Source organism: Mytilus galloprovincialis, chromosome 4 (assembly GCF_965363235.1).
Source record: "Mytilus galloprovincialis chromosome 4, xbMytGall1.hap1.1, whole genome shotgun sequence".
Lineage (NCBI taxonomy): Eukaryota > Metazoa > Mollusca > Bivalvia > Mytilida > Mytilidae > Mytilus > Mytilus galloprovincialis.
In genome coordinates this window covers 40687062-40709588 of record NC_134841.1, presented here as the reverse complement: position 1 = coordinate 40709588, position 22527 = coordinate 40687062, and the positions used below count along the sequence as shown (strand labels likewise).

The 22527-nt window shown below is 32.2% G+C and overlaps 1 protein-coding gene across 1 annotated transcript; it reads left to right on the top strand.

Annotated features, from left to right (window-relative positions):
* The first annotated feature begins 1846 nt into the window (after positions 1-1846).
* On the top strand, positions 1847-17058 carry LOC143072151 (tetraspanin-33-like). The gene is made up of 7 exons (XM_076246968.1): positions 1847-2120; positions 6445-6633; positions 13228-13422; positions 14086-14232; positions 14432-14479; positions 15930-16046; positions 16783-17058. The coding sequence occupies exons 1-7, from the start codon at positions 2037-2039 to the stop codon at positions 16864-16866; spliced, it is 864 nt and encodes a 287-aa protein (XP_076103083.1). The 5' UTR covers positions 1847-2036; the 3' UTR covers positions 16867-17058.
* The last annotated feature ends 5469 nt before the right edge of the window (positions 17059-22527 follow it).

The window sequence follows — 22527 nt, the reverse complement described above, 5'->3', positions numbered from 1 at the left end:
ACTGTTCCGGAACAGTTTCGGCAAAGACGGTTCGCAATCGACAAGATCTGGATGCAATCTGGGCTCAATCGGCAGAAAAAAAACAACAATGCAAAATCTCTCCAGAGCATTCCCGTTCCACAAGACACCATCCAGAAAACACAGAACATTGTTAGGATTTTGATCCGATACATCAGAATCTGTCACGACATCGTCACGCTTGTAATCCGACTAGACAAAATCGGCTGAGTTTCCCCGAATGTTACGGGACACACCTAACTGTCGGGGTGCTTCGCCGAACTATCTGGACCATTCCCGACCCGAAGGAATCTGTTACGAACTTAAACGACTGCGTTCAGACAATGATAGGACATTCCAGATAACTGAGGATATTACTCCGACTTTTTAATTTTTTCGCTGTCTGTTCTCAAACGGGAGCAATAATCGGCAATGTGCATGTGAACCCCGCATTACCCCGCTTCGATGTTGAGCCGAAGCGGTAATTTTGATATTTCATTTTGCGCAGCAGTTCATCTTGGGGTCCTCTTCGCGGTCCGCGTTTAAAAACTATGTCGGTTTGTTTGAAAACGCATTGGCTATGATTTGGAAACTACTAAGGCTTAAAGTGCTGGATGTAAATTGCAGGATAAAAGCAATATAAATTATGTACATTGTCGGAAGTATGAAATGTATAACTATTTCCTACGAAACAGGCGAGCCTCGCGTTCCGGTCTATTTCTATTAAAAGACTACTAACACAAAGGTTCTGGTTCGATTCTCGTTCGGGATGAAAATTTGAGGAACTCAATTTTCGGCTCTCCCTTGATACTTTTTGCGAGTATGGTCTTGAGGAAACGATGATAGTCCGTCGAAAGGAGACGATAAATGGCTGACCCGTGTTAAGAGAGAGCCATATCTCTTGCACGTTAAAGACGCCCTTGTAGATTTCGAAAAAGAGCAAGGCTAATGCTACTACAAGGCAGCACTCGCACCTGCAAAGTGGGAATTTATTAGTGATTAATATAAGTTGCAAAACTTGTTTCCCAATCCACGATAAATAAATATGTTTAAACTAAAAGCTCGTACAAATAAATCTTATATTTTCCGACAATTTACATTTGTTTTATAGTAATCTCAGATTTAATCTTGTAATATTCTCCTATCATGTGTAATTAGCTATGTCATATTGTTGAAATTCATAATTTTCCACAATATACTCAATGGATCGGTACGAGCCGGCACAAAAATAACTAACATAAAAACTCAGTTAAACTATAATCAGAAAGCACCGAAGTCAGAGTTCTCGCAGTTACTCACATAAGGTGTAATAGTACTGAAAATCACTGAAAGGTAGTCAAAGACAATTAAAACTAATTTTAATCATGTTCCTCTCGATAAAATATCATTTCGTCACATCTAACTGATTTAGCGTAAAACCGTCAAAAAAGTCTGAGAAAAGTTTATCAGAACATATGGAGAATGAAAAATAACATAAATAAATTAAAATAGTGCTTAACCTGGCTTATCTTTTGTCCCCAAAACATTCTTTTTTATAACGAGACGTGTGCAATTTAAAAATATTTTTTTTTTTAGAAAATAATACACAAACAAAAAGAGACCAAATTATATCAAGATAATTTATTTATTTGGTTTATTTTGGTTTTTTTTTTCTATCCTTTTCTCATAGATTTGCCACATCAGATAGGTGTGTGTATGCTTCAATTGATTTAGCACAATAGTACCGCGTTATAAAATATACGCACACTAATTTAAGTTCCTGGTTCCCGTTGAAGAAATATGAAACTAAGACTCCGCCTTTTGTTATTTGATCAATTATAAACATTTAAATACACGTTAAAATCCATTCTATTGTTGAGAGGACATGGGTACAATCACCTGGAGCGGTTATTTAAATACATGTGTGATTCATTATAAAATCGTGACTATATACTAGTACTGTGTACATTTTTACCTGGCGATTTTTATATTAAGGAAACAGCTTGTGCATTGATTATCTGAGGATATGTAAATATAGATCAGCTGAAAACAACAAAAACATGGCGTCTCGATCACGATTAGATCGTAGTGAAGTTAGTTTGTGTGTGAAATATTTTTTATTTTTCTTCAATTTTATTATTTTGGTAAGTAAACAACTTATTTAATCAATAGTCAACATGGGGGGTTATTATTTGGGTCAAATAGATAGGTCAATATAGAAAATCGTGCCTAGCTTTGATCTTGTTTATTCTTGTATAATCATTTGGAAGTGCTCGTGTGTGTGAATAATGATGTTTTACATTGATTATGTGCGTTTTATTGTTTTATTGTTTTTTGTGTATTTTGTGTTTATTTTCTTAGAACTACGAACTATTTGTTTATATATCTTGTTCTGTTCATAATCAAGTATTGATAGATTTATGCAATCCATCACACGTGTATTACATATTTTCATATACATGTAAACATGTATAGATATGAAAAAATACACGTACATTCAGATCGGCTGCTGGGTTGAGTCAGTTCAACTTTAATATGAAGTTTATTTGGGTACACGACCAAAATCCTGAACCGATATACATGATATATATGTATATAATAGACTCGTTTTTCAATCTTGATCTCAATAAAAGTTAATCAAAACACAAGAAAGAAAAAAGTGAGGGGAACGTTCATCTGTGTACAAACTCAAGTTATGTTACTTGATGTCCTTGATATGAAATGTATTAAGATTTTTTTTAACGATCTGCATCATTAGATTTAATTTAAACCATTGCGCATTTTTCTTTTATGTTCAAAAATTGTAATTTGTTTAAAAATATTAATTTGTCAGACATTTAGGAGTTGTTTTCAGTCATATATCATGTATATTATAACTATGTACATAAACAATAATCTTCAAACGTTGATCAACAACTTCAATATAGGAATTCTACATTAAAAGAGAATGACTTCTTAAAAACTTTCTCCAGAAATGACTAAGCAATTTGGATTTCCCAGTATTGCGTTCAGTTTAAAATAAATCTGGAATCAGAATATAAAAATTACATGGCATCACAAAATTAATATGATTATGATAAAGAGAATGACTAATGGACTAATGTCTTTCCAATTTTTTTTTAATGAACGTAATTAACATGCTCAAAAAAATATATATTCTGACAAACGATATATTGAGTAATATAAAAACCAGATAGTATTGACAAATACAGAATTATCATCGTAAATATCTTTATAGATATTTATATAATTACGAAAGATGATTATACACATCATTATTATCGAATTGTCTCCTTATATTTTCTCCGGTAAATTATACCGAAGTGGTTTCTGAAAATCGATTTATACATTGTAAACAGTCACACCCAACCTACGTCCAGGAAGTGCACAATTAGGGTAGGTTTATGTTGATTTGAAGTAAGCAGAAACTGGCTTACTTATATACATAGTAGTGTAGTGAAATGCATATGCATGTATATGTATTATTCTTTTTTAATCCTAAATGCAAAATTACACCTTTTATAAAGGGTCATGCAATACCAAATAAAATATATATACAGAAAAAAACAATTGACTTGATGTGTGAGAATTAAGCTTAATACCTATAATCATAATGAACCTTTCTGATATCGTCAATACTACTACTATGGAAGCATTATATTCATATGACTTGGTCTACAGACTGTTTAAATGAAGACGTTAACATATCAAGCAAGTTTAGGTGTGGGGATACGAATACGTAATACTAATTGATCATGTTGATACAATTTATCAAGATTTTGAAAAGATGACCCCCGCTAACCTAGTCTCTTAGATGATCAAATCAATCTGGGCGTATATTGACGAATTTCAACTGTTAACCTCGACCGCATATTTAAGCTCAACCCATCATTGACTGCGGTGTGCATAGTAACAATCTTTCCAAAACAGACAGTAGATCAACTGACTGTTTTCATGGTTTTTAACAGCTGATACTGGAGATGTTCGATATCTACAGTGAATTACCTTGTAAATTATTAATAACCTTTATAGACTTAGGATATTGATACTTTTCACACATCCCACCCATGCATATATTGTTTCAATATAAATAGTTTTTATTCAAAATACATTAAGTCAGCTTAAGAATGTAGTATTTATATTCATTTTCATTAACAGCAATTAAGAATTAGGTGGATCAAGGATTTGTATTCTCACTATACAAATCCTTTGGCATGTTGGAAATACATATGATCACATATGAATAACTATCTGAAAGGAAATAAGTATTTCTGAACAAATTTGAGTATTTTGATTTTGGATTTCGCCTTCTCTCCCCTCTTCCGTAACATTAACCACGGGTTGCTTCAGTGATGAAAGAATGTTATATGTATGGTTCAAATATTTCCGTCAACATTAGCCAGAGAAAACATGATTTATAATTTAAAATTAATACAGGTCATAAAACGTCTTTTGTATCTCTCTATAAGGAATAGTTATTTGTATGTTTATTTTACCTGGGACTTGTTAAAAAGATGCAGAGATAGTGTTATCAGTGAGAATCTCAAATTTCCTTTTTAGAAAAACTATATGAAGACCTTTATCATGTATTAAGTCGACAAGTAGATTTCACCTTTTCAATATTGAGGACATAAATATTAATAAAAACCCCATGAAATCTTAATAGAAAATAAAAATCAGTTTAAATTGTTTTGATGTTGTCCTTTTCCATAGTGAATCGGTTGATTGACAAATTGGAGATTTTTTTTTAAATCAAGTAAATAGATCATTTGATAAATTTTTCATGAACTATTAAGAGAAATGATGCAGTGAAAAAGGTTACAATTTAAAAGGGATTAATGTTTACACGTCCTTGATTAATATGTTGTCTTTACATTGCATCTCGTTAATATGAAAAACAAAATAATAATAAACTATAAATGGAATCGTAATAAAAAAATATTTTACATTTTAAGATGTAACAAGGGGAAGTATTGTGTCTCTTTCCGTAACAATTTTTTTTTTAACATGTTTCTCTTCAATATTATAAAATACGGAACAGAAAAATAATGAATTCCTTTTGAAATGTAAATAGAAATAAATATGTAAAATGTAAGCATAGAGAATGTTGTTGTTCCTCAGTCCCGTAGTGATTTACAATCACGTGTTAGTTGAATAATGCATTCATCTTAATGATAGAACATGATGTCCACTCATTCATTTTACATAATTTATTAGCTTTTAGAAGCAATCTTTATAAATTAGCTATTTGCTTAACGTTATCCAACACCAAGATATATTCCTTTTTCTTCAAAAACCACATTTCCGTGACTGTCAGATTTAAGAAATGGTATCATTATGATAAGATTTTAAGATAAACCCATTGTTGTGCAGCTGCATATATATAGCAATACTCCTGTCGGTATATAGCTGGGAACAGTATATCTAACAATATATATGCTCCTGCATTTAGTAAGTGGAATAATGTCAGAGATCAGGGATAAGAGACGATATACTGTGGACTGTCTATACCGCTCAAGCGGTCTTGTTTCGGTGAACTCGCTTCATCGTGGATTCCGTCCGTAGTCGGATCTAACATGGCTAAGGTTGCATTAAGGAGAGAGAGAAAGAGCTGTCCGGGACAAGAGACGATATACGGTGGACTATCTTTACCCTATTTAGCAAAACCCTTGATCTACAATACTAATCAGTCCTACAAATTGTCGTTGAATACAATTTCGATGAAATAATGCATTTTTTCATGGTATACACATGTTCATGTATATAACGATTGCAATTGAAGTTGACCGAACAAATTTTTCGATTTCTGTTTTGGCTAAAAGACCTACTTCGTATACTTTCATTAGAACCATGGAAGTAATATTCAATATTACTTCCATGAAGAATATTACTTCCATGTTAGAACGAACTTCTCCAACTTAACTTACATTTTAGATTTTAAGTACTAGTACATCATGTACAAGTTTTGCCGAATGTATAAGTTTATGTTAGAAGCAATAAAAGATAAAATATAATTTTACTTTGATATATTATCTACTATATTTGTATGTTTTTAGATACGAAGAATCACATAGGCTTTAAATTACATAAATGAGGCCGTTAGTTTTCTCGTTTGAATTGTTTTACATTGTCATTTCGGCGCTTTTTATAGCGGACTATGCGGTATGGCCGTACGGTGACTTATTAGTTGTTAATTTCTGTGTCATTTTGGTCTCTTGTGGAGAGTTGTAACATTGGCCATTTTACCAAATCTTCTTTTTTTTATATTTGCTTATTGTGAGGACGTGAGGACCTATTAACATGGTTTAGCATTAACTCTTTTGCCAAAATGGTTCTAGTGTTATTATTTATCGGACTCATATCTGAAACATTAATGAAATAAAGTGTAAACAAACTTTGCCTGTTGCGAAAATATGTTGAACATTTATAACAGTTACTTTTCATTGACATATCTACTTTTTTTTTCAGATATTAAGTTTTACAGCTGTAGGCGTAGGGATATGGATTTTAGTTATTAAAGAGAAAAAAGTGACCAGCTTTTTGGACGTTTTATTAGACTTATCGTTTTGGTTAGTGATATTTGGAGGGATATTTGGTATCATCAGCTTTTTTGGTTGTTTCGGTCCTCTCAGAGAAAATATAACCTTTCTTAAAATTGTAAGTATAATAATCATGATTATGCAATGTTTTATTGTTTTTCTAACGACGTACATTTAGAAATAACACAACAACATTCAATATAACTTGAACTTCTGGCATACATGTAAATCCATCTGTACATCGCATAAAGGTTGAAGGTTGTACAAAAAACCATCACATTAAAAATGAGTTGTGAATAAAGCAAAGCTGATAAAACAAGTACAAAATAGTAAACCTAGATATCACCCGCCCGGCAGTTAAATTAAACCTTGATAACGAGAGATGTCCGTTTATCTGTACATGCTGTATAAAGAACACTCGTGTTTCCGGCCAGAGAAGAGAACGTTGAATACAATGCCTCGTGGAGGAAAAGTGTTGTGTCATTTGCGCTTTAAAGAATCCTTGCAAAAACTCTTTTTCAACAGTTCGTATGTCTCATATTGATTTCATTCCGTTTCCAACAAACTTCTATGTTACCGAAGTGAGACAAAAAATACCAAAGGGATATTCAAACTCATTTGTCAAAACTTGTGACATAGCCATGGCAAAATACGAAAATACAAATAGTACACAAAACATAACAAATCCTGCTTCATAAATGACATATGTCGTGTTACATATATCAGTAAAAAAAACGATGGTAATCCGGAGGTCGCATTGAAAGAAAAGAGAATAGGGTTGTGGTTACGACAATTGGAAAATATACGTCGTCATCTGTGACACAGATATCAAATTACGGGCAACACGCGATGGCGTCCGTGAAGTTTTCGTTTGGAGGATTACATATTTCTCGCCGCTAAGCAGACCAAAATGATTCATAATGGCATTGATCTCGCCAAGAATGTGCTTGTCGCATATGCCACTTCAAGCTATTAACAAACAACAATCCACCAAATCGCCAATCCGAAATATTATAAAAACTGACAGTATTATTGCTTCAATTGTTAACCTCTTTAATCCATTTTTTTCTTGACAACTGTAAACTTTTGTAAATTCTAAATATAACAAACCGAATGAGAATCAGATATATGTCTAAGGCGACGGCAACAAGACGACATGAAGACGATGAAAAGATGAGACTTACATAACTGTCGTGCACAAGACTACGGCAACAAGACGATAACCAGACGAGGTCAAGACGACGAAAAGAAAGCGACAGTTACACTTCCGCAATGTTGTTTTATTTACTATGTTTACGATCCTTCTAATCGAGGTATCTGGAATTAACAAGGAATTATTTGAATCTGGAATAATTTTGAATTCTGGAAAACTGATTAGAAATTTATGATGAAAACTAACCCAACTAAATAGGGTTAGCCATGCGCGCATGGCTAAGGCTAATTTTTCTTCCACTATCATTTCAGTATGAACTAACTAACCCCCCTTACATGGCTAACCCTATTTAGTTGGGTTAGTTTTCATCGTAAATTTCTCATCAATTTTCCAGAATTCAAAATTATGTTGATTTGTACACGAACACCAGATAACCCTGGTTATATCTGACATAATAATGAGATCAATTTCGTGTGTTTTGTGACCTGATTAAATACAGAATACATTTTATGATGCAGTTACACAAGACATTATTAGGTTCATTTGCTAAAGTGAATGATAATTTGTGAGTCATGCTTTTCATTTTAACGCCCATTTAAGGCATTGATATCGAAATATTACAATTAGATTTCGAAAAGTTTTACACATTGGTAGACAAATCAATAGTTCTTTTGTTGAATTAGCAACTATTGGAGCTCGTTCATATCCGCAAGTGATGTTTTCTCATATAAGTTTGGTGCTTCTCAAAATATATTTACGTTATTTTATAAATCTTCATGTTCCAAGCCCGTACTGTTTATTGCCATCATTGAATATCAAACGTGTTACATCTTTAAAACAGTGTTATCATATTACCCCAAACTTTTTTTTAGTGGAATTCCTCAATCGACTTTATCGAGTTTTTTTTTTAATAACCTTACCTTACCTTACCTCTGTATCTTTAACCCTTTTGTAGAGGAACCATACTGTAGTATATAGAACTTGTGATCTTTCCTATATACAGTGATGTCTCCACCAAATATGTATTGCAGTGATCTATTTACAATAGTGAAGTCCTACCCACACACAATTATATTAAAAATCCTTTGTTATATTTACAATGTTTCTGTGCTGATTAAAAGTCGTCACGTACTTTAAAATTCCTCTCTTTCTTTATATATACACTGGGTTCACATGTGTTCCCCTAACCGATAGATGTATTCTTTAAAAGAGTCGTAAAAATATCAACAGCATTATTCCATAATTGCGGTAAAAACGGTAAAAAGATAGAAGAATGAATGCCTCTTCCTCATGAATTAAACGCTGTATTATAAAGTATTATCTTAAAGTTATATTCATTTCTTCTAAAAGGTCCTTTGTGTTCAATAATTCATGTATTGCTTAAGATTCTGTTAGATATATATAATTAAAAATATTTTCACTATAAGATCGCACACTTTAATGAAATGTCACCACTAGCATGACTAGTATGTATATATGCTAAAATAGGTTCATTATTTTCGCTCTGTAAAATTTACCAGTGGATGTATACGAATTTTGTGGCAAATATATAGTTTCTTCTTTTTAATGAGGAAGCGGTTAATCTAGTTAAACTAGTCTTTCCTTTTTTAAAGTCATAATTATTACATTAATCATCCGCATACTATCTTATAGCGGGCTATATGTAACTGATATATCAAGCGTCTAGTTAGGCGTTCTACTTTTGCTACACTGGCTGGAGAGAGTTTCCTTGATGTTGCTACCGGTGTGATGTCCAGAATAATTTGTAACTTTTCAATGTCCATTAGTTCATTAAATTGAATTCCAAGATTGTTTAGTACATCAACTGTTTCTAGAAGTATCTTGTTCCTGATATTTTGGAGTTGTACGCAGTGTAATATGAAATGGGTCACAGTTTCATCATCCTTTGAGCAAAGTAGGCACTTCGGATCGGTTTCATCCTTATAAATATTTATTCGCTTGCTTTGTATGATATATGATCCAGTAAGCAGTTTTAGTTTAACTGGTAGTCTTGCCGTATCTATGGCTGAGTGGCAGTTAGACTGGTTCCCGATCGCAATATTAAGTATGTCACACATATACCAATATAACCGGGAACCAGGATAAGTGGCAGTTAATTCTGAATAGAGGATGCATTTTACCTTTTTCCAGGTTTCCCGTCTAGTTCTTTTTATAGTGGCAGCAGTTGCACTATTGATTTGCTCCAGTAATTATGCACTGTTTTCTTGATGTTTGAGGTTCACAAGGATTTTTTGACAGGGTTGTCCAGGTACCATGTGGCTTCTTGCAGATTGTACTTCCTGAGCATATGTTTTACGGCGACAAAACAACTAGAACTTTGGTTGTTTTTTTTTACGATAAGTTGTCGTCTAGCTAGCGATTTTCCATACTTTCTTCAGGCTGATTACAGATGTTGTTGAAGAGTCCAAGTGCTCGAAACATTAAACTAATAACAGGACAACTTGTGACAGGAATTACCAATAATATTTGGTATCATAACTAATCCCACTAACTACCAACCTGCGACTAAAAAATAAACGTACAAACACAAACGAGTATCTCATGATGCAACAAACAAACATGTTACAAGTACACATAATGCGATGGCTGTACAAACCTCTTACTTTGCCGTATTGACTATATATCGTGAAAACATTATAGCTACCAAAACGGTTGCCATTGTCTTGCTTCGGGAAATTCGCCACGGCAGGAAAGCTTAGTCGATTCTCCAAACCTTTTGATTGAATCTTTCCGTTCAATAAAACAAAAACATCAAAAGCAACGTCTATTACATGCAGCTATCACAAAATCTCACTCATCATATTTTTGTTTTAAATCTGCAATATGATATACGTGTATGTGACAGGTCAGATGTCAGTCAATCGAGAAAAGAACGATTTTAACTAAATGTATACAAATAAATCACGGTTGTCGGCCTTTTTGGTAAAACATGTTCAAAACTATCCCAAAAAAAGTGACAGGAGAAGAGAAATATGGTCACTTAGGTATTCTTCCGACCGACCGTTAATCACTAACTACAGTGGGCGTCCGTTTTTCTGTGTTGGATATACAAGAACGAAGTCACGTCAGATGGAATGGGGACGTTAATTCCGATGTCTCGTATAAAGATATGGTGCCACGCCATCTACACTTTATGAAACCTTGCAGCAACGATCTTAACCTCGGATGCATGGCATCTATAAGAAAACCTACCTATTGCATTTATTGTAAATTTGTTCTCGCATCGAACATGCATGATATATTTGCCACGGGACCTGAAACAACTAACAATCGAACAATCAATACAACATTACAATACTAGTGAGGGCGTTCCTAATCAATTTTTATGAAATGTGTTTCACAAGAAATTATATGTTTCAAGAAAAAAATATGAAAACGACTTGACTAAAACTTTAGAAAGTTATGAAGTGTTTTTTTATTAAGAATTTAGCAACGAGAAAAAAAAACTGGAACAAATAGGTGTGAAATAACTTAAACAATTAAAATAAAATGAACTAAACAGGATACATTATATGTCTCATGATACTGAGATTTTTTTTTATTTACCACATTGTAAAAAAAAAGAAAGTGTGAGAAATAGCGTTTCACGAGAAACAATATTTCTACGTATAAGATGCTGGCATATTCACAAGAGGAGGGGACTAGAACGTAACTCTTTGTTAGCGAAGATGAAATGCTGGCTGGTCACTTTTAAGTGTCAATGTCATGGTTTTATGAAATGAAAATTAAAAAAAAAACATTTGTCGAAGTAGGTAGTGCGCATAAAATTACTGAACAATTTTAATTGAGTGTAATAAACAGGATATAATACTTTTTATGAGGATATATGTTACATGATAAGCATTGTTACAATAAGGAAGGGAAATGTTAAATTATATCGGGACAATTGAATACAAGTTGATTTTGAGTATCGTCATGAAATAATATTTACATATTTTAAAGTTTGGCATCTCATAAAATATATATTGTATATTTACGCGCAACGTGTGTCTGGGGTATATAGATTGAATTATTACTGTTTGCTTATTGTAAAGTCGCGAAAGTAGCGAATATTTGTATAATCAGATTAACAATAAATCAAATATACGTCAGTTCTGAAAGCGGTCGACTTTCATGAAGGTCTGAAATTTCCCCTTGCAACATGCCAACTATTGACAACTTAAAAAGTTGAATCGAGTTTTTTTTTTGGTGTGTAAAGTGCATGCTTCGAATTAAAGGTCCTCATTCTGACCGGACGTGGTAGGGTATTTATACATCCCGAACAGCCACACGGATCGTCTCTTTTGCATGTGCTTTACTGCCAGATTGGAGGAGACCAGGAATTACCATATTTCTATACTCTGGTCAACCTTTGAGGACTAGAGTATAGAAATGTTGTTATAACTATCAAGGATTATCTTGTTTTTTTTTCACAACAGCAAATAACATCACGCAACATGCCGTACTTTTGTCGTTTCTATAACTACTCAGTGTAAAAATAAATCAAATGTCGCCAAAATAGATACAATTTCATGCGTTTAAGCTTATCAAGCTTCGGTTTAAAGCATTCATATAAATTATTGAAAGCTAATGCGGGTAGTTCAAAACGATATGTGTTTTTAATGCATAGAGCCTTGAAATTGTTTCACAAAAATTGTACGACAATCTTCGATTTTACGTCTGTCGTAAGTCAAATCGTGGATATTACATTCTCTACAAGATTGTAAATTCGCTCGAAGTCAGTCAGGTTTAGCATATGCATGATAATGTATTTACATTTTTATGGACTTATTATTAGTTAAGATTTTGTAACACGTTATAAACATGGAAATAAAAAAAAATCATAAACGCCTGAGGAAGATGCAGTCTAAGGTTCTTTGTTCGGGTAACGAATAACATCGAACAACTGAATTTATCTACATAATAAATCACATGTATTTACGAAGTTTATCATGTTTAGTTACATAATAAATCATGTTTCTTTTATAAATTAATCATACGCTATTAAAAGTATTGATTCTTGATGATACCAATGGGAATTGATAATACAAGTAGTGTCATTGACCCCATGCACAGGAGGCTGTCTCTTAAACAAATTACCCTTATACTTCAATTCAACACACAGGCAGTTGTCTCTGATTTTTATTTTTCACGTATATACCTTATATATTTATGTAAAACACAGGCGTCCCTGAAAATGTTTAACTCATAAAAACATATGAATTTTATTTAAAGATGATATATAAATTCGAATTAAAAAAATTACAAAAATGTAACTAATCGTACACATTGCATTATTAAATAAAGGCAACAGTAATATACTAGTACCGTTGTTCAAAAGTCGTAAATCTCGATATATCTGAAACAAATCCGGGTCTCAAACGAAAACTGAGGAACACACATCAACTGTACGAGAGATTAAACGACCATCAGGAAATCTGAACTTCTTCTAAAACAAACGCCAACAAACATAGACACGGACTATTTGATAACAACTGCCTTATTCCTTACTTGGTATAAAACTATAATTAATTAATTAACCATCTTGATTTTTTTCAGTATCATTGGTGTATTACGGGAGGAATTCTAATAGAACTTTTGTTCGTTATATTTGTGTTCCTGTTTTATTTCCAACCGGATGTGCTCAAAGACTTGAAAATTTATCCCGAAAACATGTTTAAAGATGGCATCCAGTTATACCCGGATGCAGACGAAGATGTAAATGACTTTATAGAATTAGTACAGCAAGATTTAGTAAGTATTTTCTGACTAGTTTGATAGTTTTGTTCGTGTAAATATAAGAAATTGTAAAATAGGAGGCGTTTTTAATGATTCAACATTGAGGAACAGAAAATTCTATGTCAGCTATCATTTTCATATTTTCGATTTATCAAAATGGAAACGAATTAATAGAAATGAGAAATTGTGGTATGAGTGCCAATGAGACACCTCTCCATCCAAATAACAATGTGTAAAAAGTTAACAAATTATGGGTCAAAGTACGGCCTCCAACACGGATCCTTGGCTTACATCGAGTAGCAAGCGATAATGGACCCAAAATGACAAGCGTTAAACAATTCAAACATGAAAACAACGGTCTAATCTATATAAAAACGAGAAACACTTATGAACCACACAAACACACGACAACCTATGAACAACAGGCTCCTGACTTAGAACAGGTGCCGACAAATGCAACGGGTTTAAACATTTCAAAAAGCGCGAACCTTCACCCTAACCTGAAACAGTAGTGACTGTGTTAACATTACAACATAGAAGGACACACTATAGAATATCAATTGAAATTGCTTAACTCGATCGAGTTTATAAATGTTTTAGTTTTTTTGTGTTCACGTTTTTGTTTTGAAAACCTTCAGGTAGTAACAATTAACTAACACGTATGCTTACCTTTTTTAGATTGGATGTTGTGGATTTAGCAATGACGATGAAGGATACAAACAGTGGGGACAAAACATGTACTTTAATTGTTCTGTGTCCGATTCTATGAAAGATCTTAATAAACTAGCATGTGCCGTGCCTGAATCATGTTGTAAATACAAGGACGTAAGTGTAGAGCTTAAATATTTTATGTTTTGGAATGTACCCCTCTTTTGTTCTAATTATAAGACTAATTGTAAGTTTTTTTTAAAACAATTAGTCAAATTAGGAATAAAATCCTTTCCTTCCTATGCAAACAAATAATAGATATCCTTTTAAACGGTTTGAATACGAAAGATTTATACATTTTTATTTTTTTTTATAGGGTGAAATTAAGAATTTACTCTGTGGAGCAGGGGTACTTAACAAATCGGTAAGTATTCATTTTCTATTTCCAGTTTCTTGATTTTATTTATTGTTTGCTGATCTAAGATAATTGGCAGGAAATTACTGTATGTGCAAAAGGTGTATGCTCATTCCATGACCGAAAATAAAAGAATCTAAAGAGGAAAACAACTATTGTTAGGTACTCTTATAAAAAAAAGAGGGAACAACATGTTCTCATGTCTGAGAGCTCAGATATCTCGGGGAAAATTAAACATCACTTCTATTTTGTATAGGGACTACTCACAGGAACTTTAACATGTATTGAAAATAACCAATCATATAATTTCATATAGGTGATTAAAACCAATTCATACAATATTTTTTTAGATAGGATAAAATGAAAACAGGTCTGCCAATCAACAAAATAATTCTTACAAACTACGTAAAACTTGGTTTTTACAATTTGAAGATAGTATTTCATAAAAATGTCACAAAAGATAAATCACAGAACTCCACACAACTACCGTATCTTGAGTTATCATCATTTGGGGCCTTCAAAAGCCTTTGTAAAGAACGTCTGAGGGGAAGGTGGAGGGCACTGTCTTCTCGTGATTTATCACCATTAATAGTCTTTAACACAATATACAGAATAGGAAAAAAACCCACATAATTATCCATTATTGTGAAAGTTATAGTTTGTTCTTGGCTCGCTATGAATGCAGATTTGTTACTGGGAGCGAGACAATAAGGGTGTCAGAGGTCGTTAATAAACTCATCATATGCTAGTATACAAGGATTACAATTTTATTCGACAGACGAGCGTTTCGTCCATGACCACAGACACGAGTAGACATGAGCATAAACTGTCTTAATTAATTTTGCCAATTCTTAGTATTTAAAGAAGCTGTCAATGTGTGAACGTTGGAAGGATTTAATTTGTTTGTTTTGAAATGAACAGTACTTGAAACGTTCGTATGCTATCCACTTATCTTTGTTATTTAATGACACAGGAATTGCCACAACTCATTGTGTAGTTGCTACTCAACAGTATAACTACAAGATCGCTATAGGTTACAAAAGAGTTTTCCTTGCTTTTAAATTCATTGCTTCGAGCAAGCTGTAAAAAGGATTAAAGACACATGAACACACACAAGAACAAAATCTAAAATTCATAAGGTCATTGTTGTTAGTCAAAAAAGGTAAACGTCAGAACGATTGTCAAGATTGAATTTTCAGATCCTTTTTGAACAACTGACTTATATTATTCCAGTTTTAATGGCAATTTCAAATAACCCTAGACTAATTTTTATTATTGTCGGATATGAACTCTTTAGATTGTCTAGGTTTTGTATGGCATCTTAAATTTATGATTTTTTTTTATTATTTGAGTCCTTTTGTTCTTTGAATAAACAGAAAATGACAATTATGAGACAAACAAAGCATTATAATTAGTCATATTACCGTAGGATAATCTTCTAATCGATCTCTTTTTGTAGCCATCAGAAGTAAGCAATCAGATATATACAAGAGGATGTTTAAAAGGCATTGGAGATATTATTGCACAGAACTCATTAGTGTTTGGTATAATAATTGCTGTAGTATTAGTTGTACAGGTAAGTTAAGAATTGAAACATATAAAAATAGATGTTCCCCGAACCACATATTCATTGAAAAATCAAGTGCCATATATGGTTTGGTTTTTTATTACAAGGACACAGCATAGTATACTTGGACATATGGCAAAATCAAATGATAAAACACATCAAATGAATGGAAAAAACGATCATATTTCTGACTTGCCAGGTATAGGCATTTTTAAATGTAGAAAATGGTGGATTGAACCTGGTTTTATAGCGCCAAACCTCTCACTTGTATGACAGTAATCTTTAACAATGGAAAGGGTCGTAAAAATACCACTAATATGCTGAAATCGATGTTCTCAAACTGTGGTTCAATTTTAAAACAAACAGATGATTATTAATTTCACTATATCTTAGCCTAAAATATACATACACGAAAATAAATGAAAATAAGACACATTTTTAAACGAGATAATTATTTGTCACAGATTTACCTTGACTCTTATAAGCAAGTGTAACATTAATATTTAAAAAAAATGATTTATTTCACCATATCTTAGCCTGAAATAGACATACACGAAAATAAAAATAAATAAGACACACTTCTAGATTAGATAAGCATTTGTCATAGATTTACCCTCACTCGTTTAAGCAAGTGCAACATTGATATTAAAAAAAATGATTTAAAAATGCATAAATCTTTATTTTTTTGTATTATCAATATGCTTAACGGTTATTAAATGTATAAAATATTTTTCTTTTTTTACAGATGACAACTATCTATTTTGCAAAGAATTTAATATTCCAAATCAAACAACAGATTAGAAAATGGAGATACAACCACAATAGATAGATAACGATAAATTATTTGTTTACATGTGTCCAACGTTCTTTCACAACACTGCATATTTTTTAATCAGCCTAGATTAAAAGTTAACACAATAGCCAAATTGACAGCTAACACCTTTAAGAATAAACTCTTACTTCTAGTATCATTTATAATTTACACATATGACTTTAAATTTATTGAATAATTATTTGTAAAATTGAATATGCTTGTATCTATTTCACAACTTATGAAGTGCCTTTAGTTCTATGAAATGGAGAAAGTTGTATCCAAATAACATGTTGCCATTCATTTGGCATATCATTAGTCATTTATATTCCATCTCCCTTCAATATCATGTGTTTCATTCTTGTAGTTAGCTTCAACGGTTAAAGGGAAGTCTTTTCTAACAATTTTATCTATCATAACAAGATTGGATTTGTTCTTGACAATTGTTTTAAGATTGCGTATGGAATCTATGAAGCATACAAAAAAAACGAACTCAACCAAGTAAACGGTATTGATACATAATTTTCAGGTGGTCATCTGAAATGTTTCATCTAATGATACATTATACAATAACCTTTAATTTAATCAAAGGAATTTTTCTTGTTAAACATACCTCCTTCTTGTAAGAACACGATATCATAAATATGTAAGGAGATTTTGTTTGAATCGATTTAAGACAATTTTCAGTGCATAATTTATGAAACTTTATTGCTTTATATTCTTTAATATGTAATGTGATGCATCCTAGGTAATTGAAACATTTTAATGTATATATTGATTGTGATCATTATGTTATAAATTAGTCCCTGTCCTCCCATTATGAATCATTATGGGTGTTTTCTTGTTCCATCAATATTTAAGAATGCATATAATTTGTTTCAAATGTTGAAAGTTACAATATTTACAGTATTGTTATGGTAATGTGTTTGCAATTATTATACATGTTGCCAAGAATATCATTTGGGGTGCGTTTTGTCATTTAAAGTATTTTGGATAAACCCGCCATAACCGATGTTGTTTTGACCTTCGGTTTGAGTCGTATTACCTAAGTACCATTATAACAATATTGAGAGGGCTATTGCTATCTTAGTTTGGAGTTAGGTTTCTTTTTACATTCAAAATATTAAGATCTAAACATCCTTAGAAGTTAGGAATTTTGAGGTGTCTTCTCCGCTTGAATATTAATTCAAATAGCAAACTACATGTATGTTTTGTAAATAGAAGATGATCTGTAAAGCATGATCCAAATCCATTTTAAATATATGATACACTAGATTATATTTTTTTCATACTTCATACATGCAAACACCTTTTATATACATGTATATATAATGGAATTCACAACTGAGTTGGACAATCACAATGTGTTTTTTTGTCACTAATTGCTATTTACAACAATTCCGATACTATATCAAAACAATTGTATATTTTCGTTAAGATGTATGAAACTAAATGTATATTTACAGCATTGTACAATCACAATGTAATTCATGAAAGAAAAAAATCTGCTTATTTTACTGTAGAGAAGGGGCAGCTATATTGTTTGATGCAAATAAATGTATAACTATTTACTCTTCTTAAGATATAATTACCTGTCTTGTCAAATAAAATATGCTCTTAAAATACATGAAAGCTTATAATACTACATTTTTAGTGAATATTTTTGTAAACACTTTTGAAATTAGAAAAGTTGCTTTGTGTATGATCGAGCTGAATATTTCAAGTCGAAAATATCTCTCGCTTCCGTTCGCAAACACAAAGGCTAGCACAGCATCAACCAAATGTAATGTTAATCATGTTCTATGAATAGTAATTATGTAAAAATGTAATGAGAATAAAGTTACGACATTACCAAGAGAGAACATTTCCGAAAAATTAGATTATATTTATATAATTTTTCGTTAACCCTTTTGTCGAACAGAATATTTCAATGCACTGCAATGAGATAATTGGATTTTCAAATCACCCCTCCCCCAAAAAACCAATACAACATGAAAAGACCAGATATAATTACATTTTAAAGACGATATGATCTTTGTTTATTAAAAAAAAGTTGAGAAAGATTGTGTGTGAAAAAAGAAAATTTTATTAAGTGAAGACAACTATTTTTATATTATATACCACTGAATCATATAACCAATTGAAAGAATATTTTTATATCCTTACAGTTTTTATAAAGATAACTATCCATTCATTTGAAGTGTTTGAACTTTTGATTTTGCTTTTTGATAAGGGACTTTCGGTTTTGAATTTCCTGGGAGTTCAGTATTTTTGTGATTTTAATTTTAACTTTAAAATGAAAACTTGAAGATTGATATTTTTATTTAAGAAGATGTATTGAATACTATAAATTACTAATTGATCATTTAGGGTCACATGTAATAAACCATGTTACTTTATGACTCAAGTTCTCTTATTGGCTAAGGACCCTTAAGGACCCTTAGAATGTTGTCTAGTAAATCATTTTACCCTCAAACCTCGAGCAACATATCAATGGTAAATACTATAATGACTTTTTAACACTTGGTTAACAGCTCAATCCGGTTAAGCAAGATATTGAAAACTTTTTATGGTGTTCGAATGAAAAAGAAACAAAATATAATAAAAACAATATTTACATTGTGGCTGCAAGGTTTTCACCATCAATATATATTTTAAAATTGGCCCCTTGCCAGAGTAAATATACTAAAATTGGGTTAATAGTTTGTATCAAATAGATAACCATACTCTATCTAGCTATGACCAGGTATCAAATAAGGAGTTATCATAAAAGATGCATAGGTTGAACAAATAATACCACATCACTTATTTTTTTTATCCAATGTAAAAGATTACCTTAGAAGTATTTGGCAAAGCCTAACAAAATGTCGGGTTCTCGATGCTCTTCAACTTCGTTATTTATTTAGCATTTTAATTTATTTTATATTCGAGCGTCACTGATGAGTCTTTTGTAGACGAAAAGCGCGACTGGAGTACCAAATATTAAATCTTGTATCTTTGATGAGTTTATTGTATATGTTTTTAGAGTTAGTATTTAACACAGAAAAGAAGCATAATCTGAACGTTAGATATTGTAAGATGAGGTAGATCACATTAGATTCAGATATCTGTAGTGTTAACAGAAATAAATGCATTTTATAGAGATCTGTACCTGCTAGTAAGGTTGTATATTATGACTGTAACTATTTTTATACTTGTATGTGGAACACCTATTGTGCAATGGTATTTTAAACTTGTTACAATCAGATGTTATGTTCTTTCATGATAACATTTGTAACTGTTACTTTTTTGATTTATAATAAAATTATAATTTTATTTAGATTGTTTGAAGTTTTAACGCCACTTTTAAGCACCGAATTTAGGCTATTTCGTGGCGGCCAGTTTTTATTGGTTGAGGAAGCCGGGGTATCTGGAGAAAACCACCAACCTTCGATAGGAAAACTGACAATCCTAGTCAATTAAGATTTGAGTCGAGTGCACCCGCACGAGCGGAGATCGCACTCACAACCACAGTGTTGACTGGCTAGTGATTACAGTAGTTACACCTTAGACCACTCGGCCACCGAGGCCCCATAAAATTATAAGAATTTCTTCTTAGCCTTTTGCATTTCCATATCTCATAAGGTTATACAGGGGTTTTTAAGTCTTAAGTAATGAGTCTATTATTTGTTTTAGTTCATTTATAATTGTCCAGCAGTCATTTGAACTCCCCTGAATGAAAAGAAAAACTCTTAAATGCAGTTGCCTTAATTAGTATATACAAATATATGATTAAGAGGAACTTTCTAGATTCTATATAAAAAAGAAGATGTTGTATGATTACCATTGAGAGAACTCACCACAAGAGACTAAATGACAAAGAAAATAACTGCTTTAGGTTACCATACGGCCTTGAACAATGAGCAAAGTCGCATTAGTCAGCTATAAAAGGCCCCGAAATGACAAATGTAAATAATTCAAACGAGAAAACTAACAGCCTAATTTATTTACAAAAAATGAACGAAACACAAATCTGTAACACATCAAAAAAACGACAACTACTAAACTACAGGCTCCTGACTTGGGACAGACACATACCTAAATCCCAACCCTCCCCTCCCTAACCTAGAACATTGTTGAAACAGTACAACATATTGCCTGTATATATTTAGGTATATGCCAGTTATTTTCTACTCCAGTTTGTTGATAACGTTCGATTTTGTCAGATTTTATGTACTTCCCCTTTCTGAATTTGCCTAAGAGTTCAGTATTTGTGTTATACCCCCCTCGGCAGTTGTATGTGCCAAATGCTACAACAACGTTACAGAACCTGTCAATATGGACCACATTAATTTCTATTACAAACCTAACAAAAAATTATGTGATGTTGGTGAATTTATTCAATTACTTATCATCTTTCGTCGCTACCTAGTCCCCTCCTCTCCACACTTGGCATATTAAGCTATCATTTTTGCGCTATCTACCAATAGATAAAAGTCACACCCATTCGCACAACAGTATTTTAACCAATGACAGCATTTGAACTATCATTAATGAGGATGTTTAAAATTAATGTTTCTAGTGTTTACAAATTTTGTGTATTAGGATTCGAAAATATTCGTTGTTATTCAAACATTTGCACGAGAAATATACTCAGGAACTTTAATTAGTTGATAAAGAACTTTATAATTGTTACTAAATATTGTTCTATGTTTTGGGGTGAAGACCTGTGCACAATTAGCACGTTGCAATTGTTTATTTACATTTTCTACATCTTCACATGTTTATATATAAGTTACGTTTTGATTGGATGCAGCCATTTACTACTGCGACCAATGAAATTAATTTGTTGATCCAAATTCTATCTCAATCTGCTAAGGGCAGAGAAGAGGGGACTGGAACGTAACCCTAGGCTTGTAAAGATGTTGTTTTTCCGACGTAGTCGGTATAGTTTCGGTTTGTGCCCTTTGAACTTAAGGACCTTAACTATGGCAACATAATACGCATGCTCGAAAATCCTTTCTGTGATTGGACAAAATGCTGTCATGGTGGGTGATTTGGTTGTGTTTGAAAAAACGTCTTGTTAATTATATCGTGATGGAAAGCAAGTGAAAAAGATTTATATTTTTATTAAAATAATGGTCTCTCCAATAGCTCTTTGCATCCGTGACAGCTGTTTATTCGGGACAATTGTATAATTTTTAATGTAAACTTTGTTGTACGAACGTACACGACTTTTAGAACGCACCTTCGCATGTGAGATTTCCGCGGGGTTTTGGTGAATGTAAACAGAAATTCCATTGGTCGCAATAAAGATACGAGGACCGAGAATACTGAACACAAACAGAGAAAACGTTATTCAAATGGTATCTTTGTGCCTTTGAAGGTTATCGAAATGATAGTTTTAAACATATACTTAAATTTAAATACGTCGGATATCTTTTTTAAAGATAGTTCTTGTTTAACATTGATTTCAATTGGACTTGCGAGTGCAGAACATCAATACCATGCCATTGTATTGTTTACAGTCGACATGGGCTGCATTTAGTTGGTGCACATAACCCCTTGATACCCAAGTCATATTAGATCTTAAAATACAGAAAATATCAGAAATTGACTGGAATCGTATATTTTCATAAATGGAATATCGCAGAGCTTTATTTGATAATCTCATTTTTTCTAAATCGATTTCCATATTCC

What these genes read in the sequence shown, in the direction of transcription:
- LOC143072151 (XM_076246968.1), top strand. Translation starts at nt 2,037, where the DNA reads ATGGCGTCTCGATCACGATTAGATCGTAGTGAAGTTAGTTTGTGTGTG. An exon ending in ATATAACCTTTCTTAAAATT is followed by an intron (nt 6,634 to 13,227) that starts GTAAGTATAATA and finishes GATTTTTTTCAG; the next exon opens with TATCATTGGTGTATTACGGG. An exon ending in CTGTAGTATTAGTTGTACAG is followed by an intron (nt 16,047 to 16,782) that starts GTAAGTTAAGAA and finishes CTTTTTTTACAG; the next exon opens with ATGACAACTATCTATTTTGC.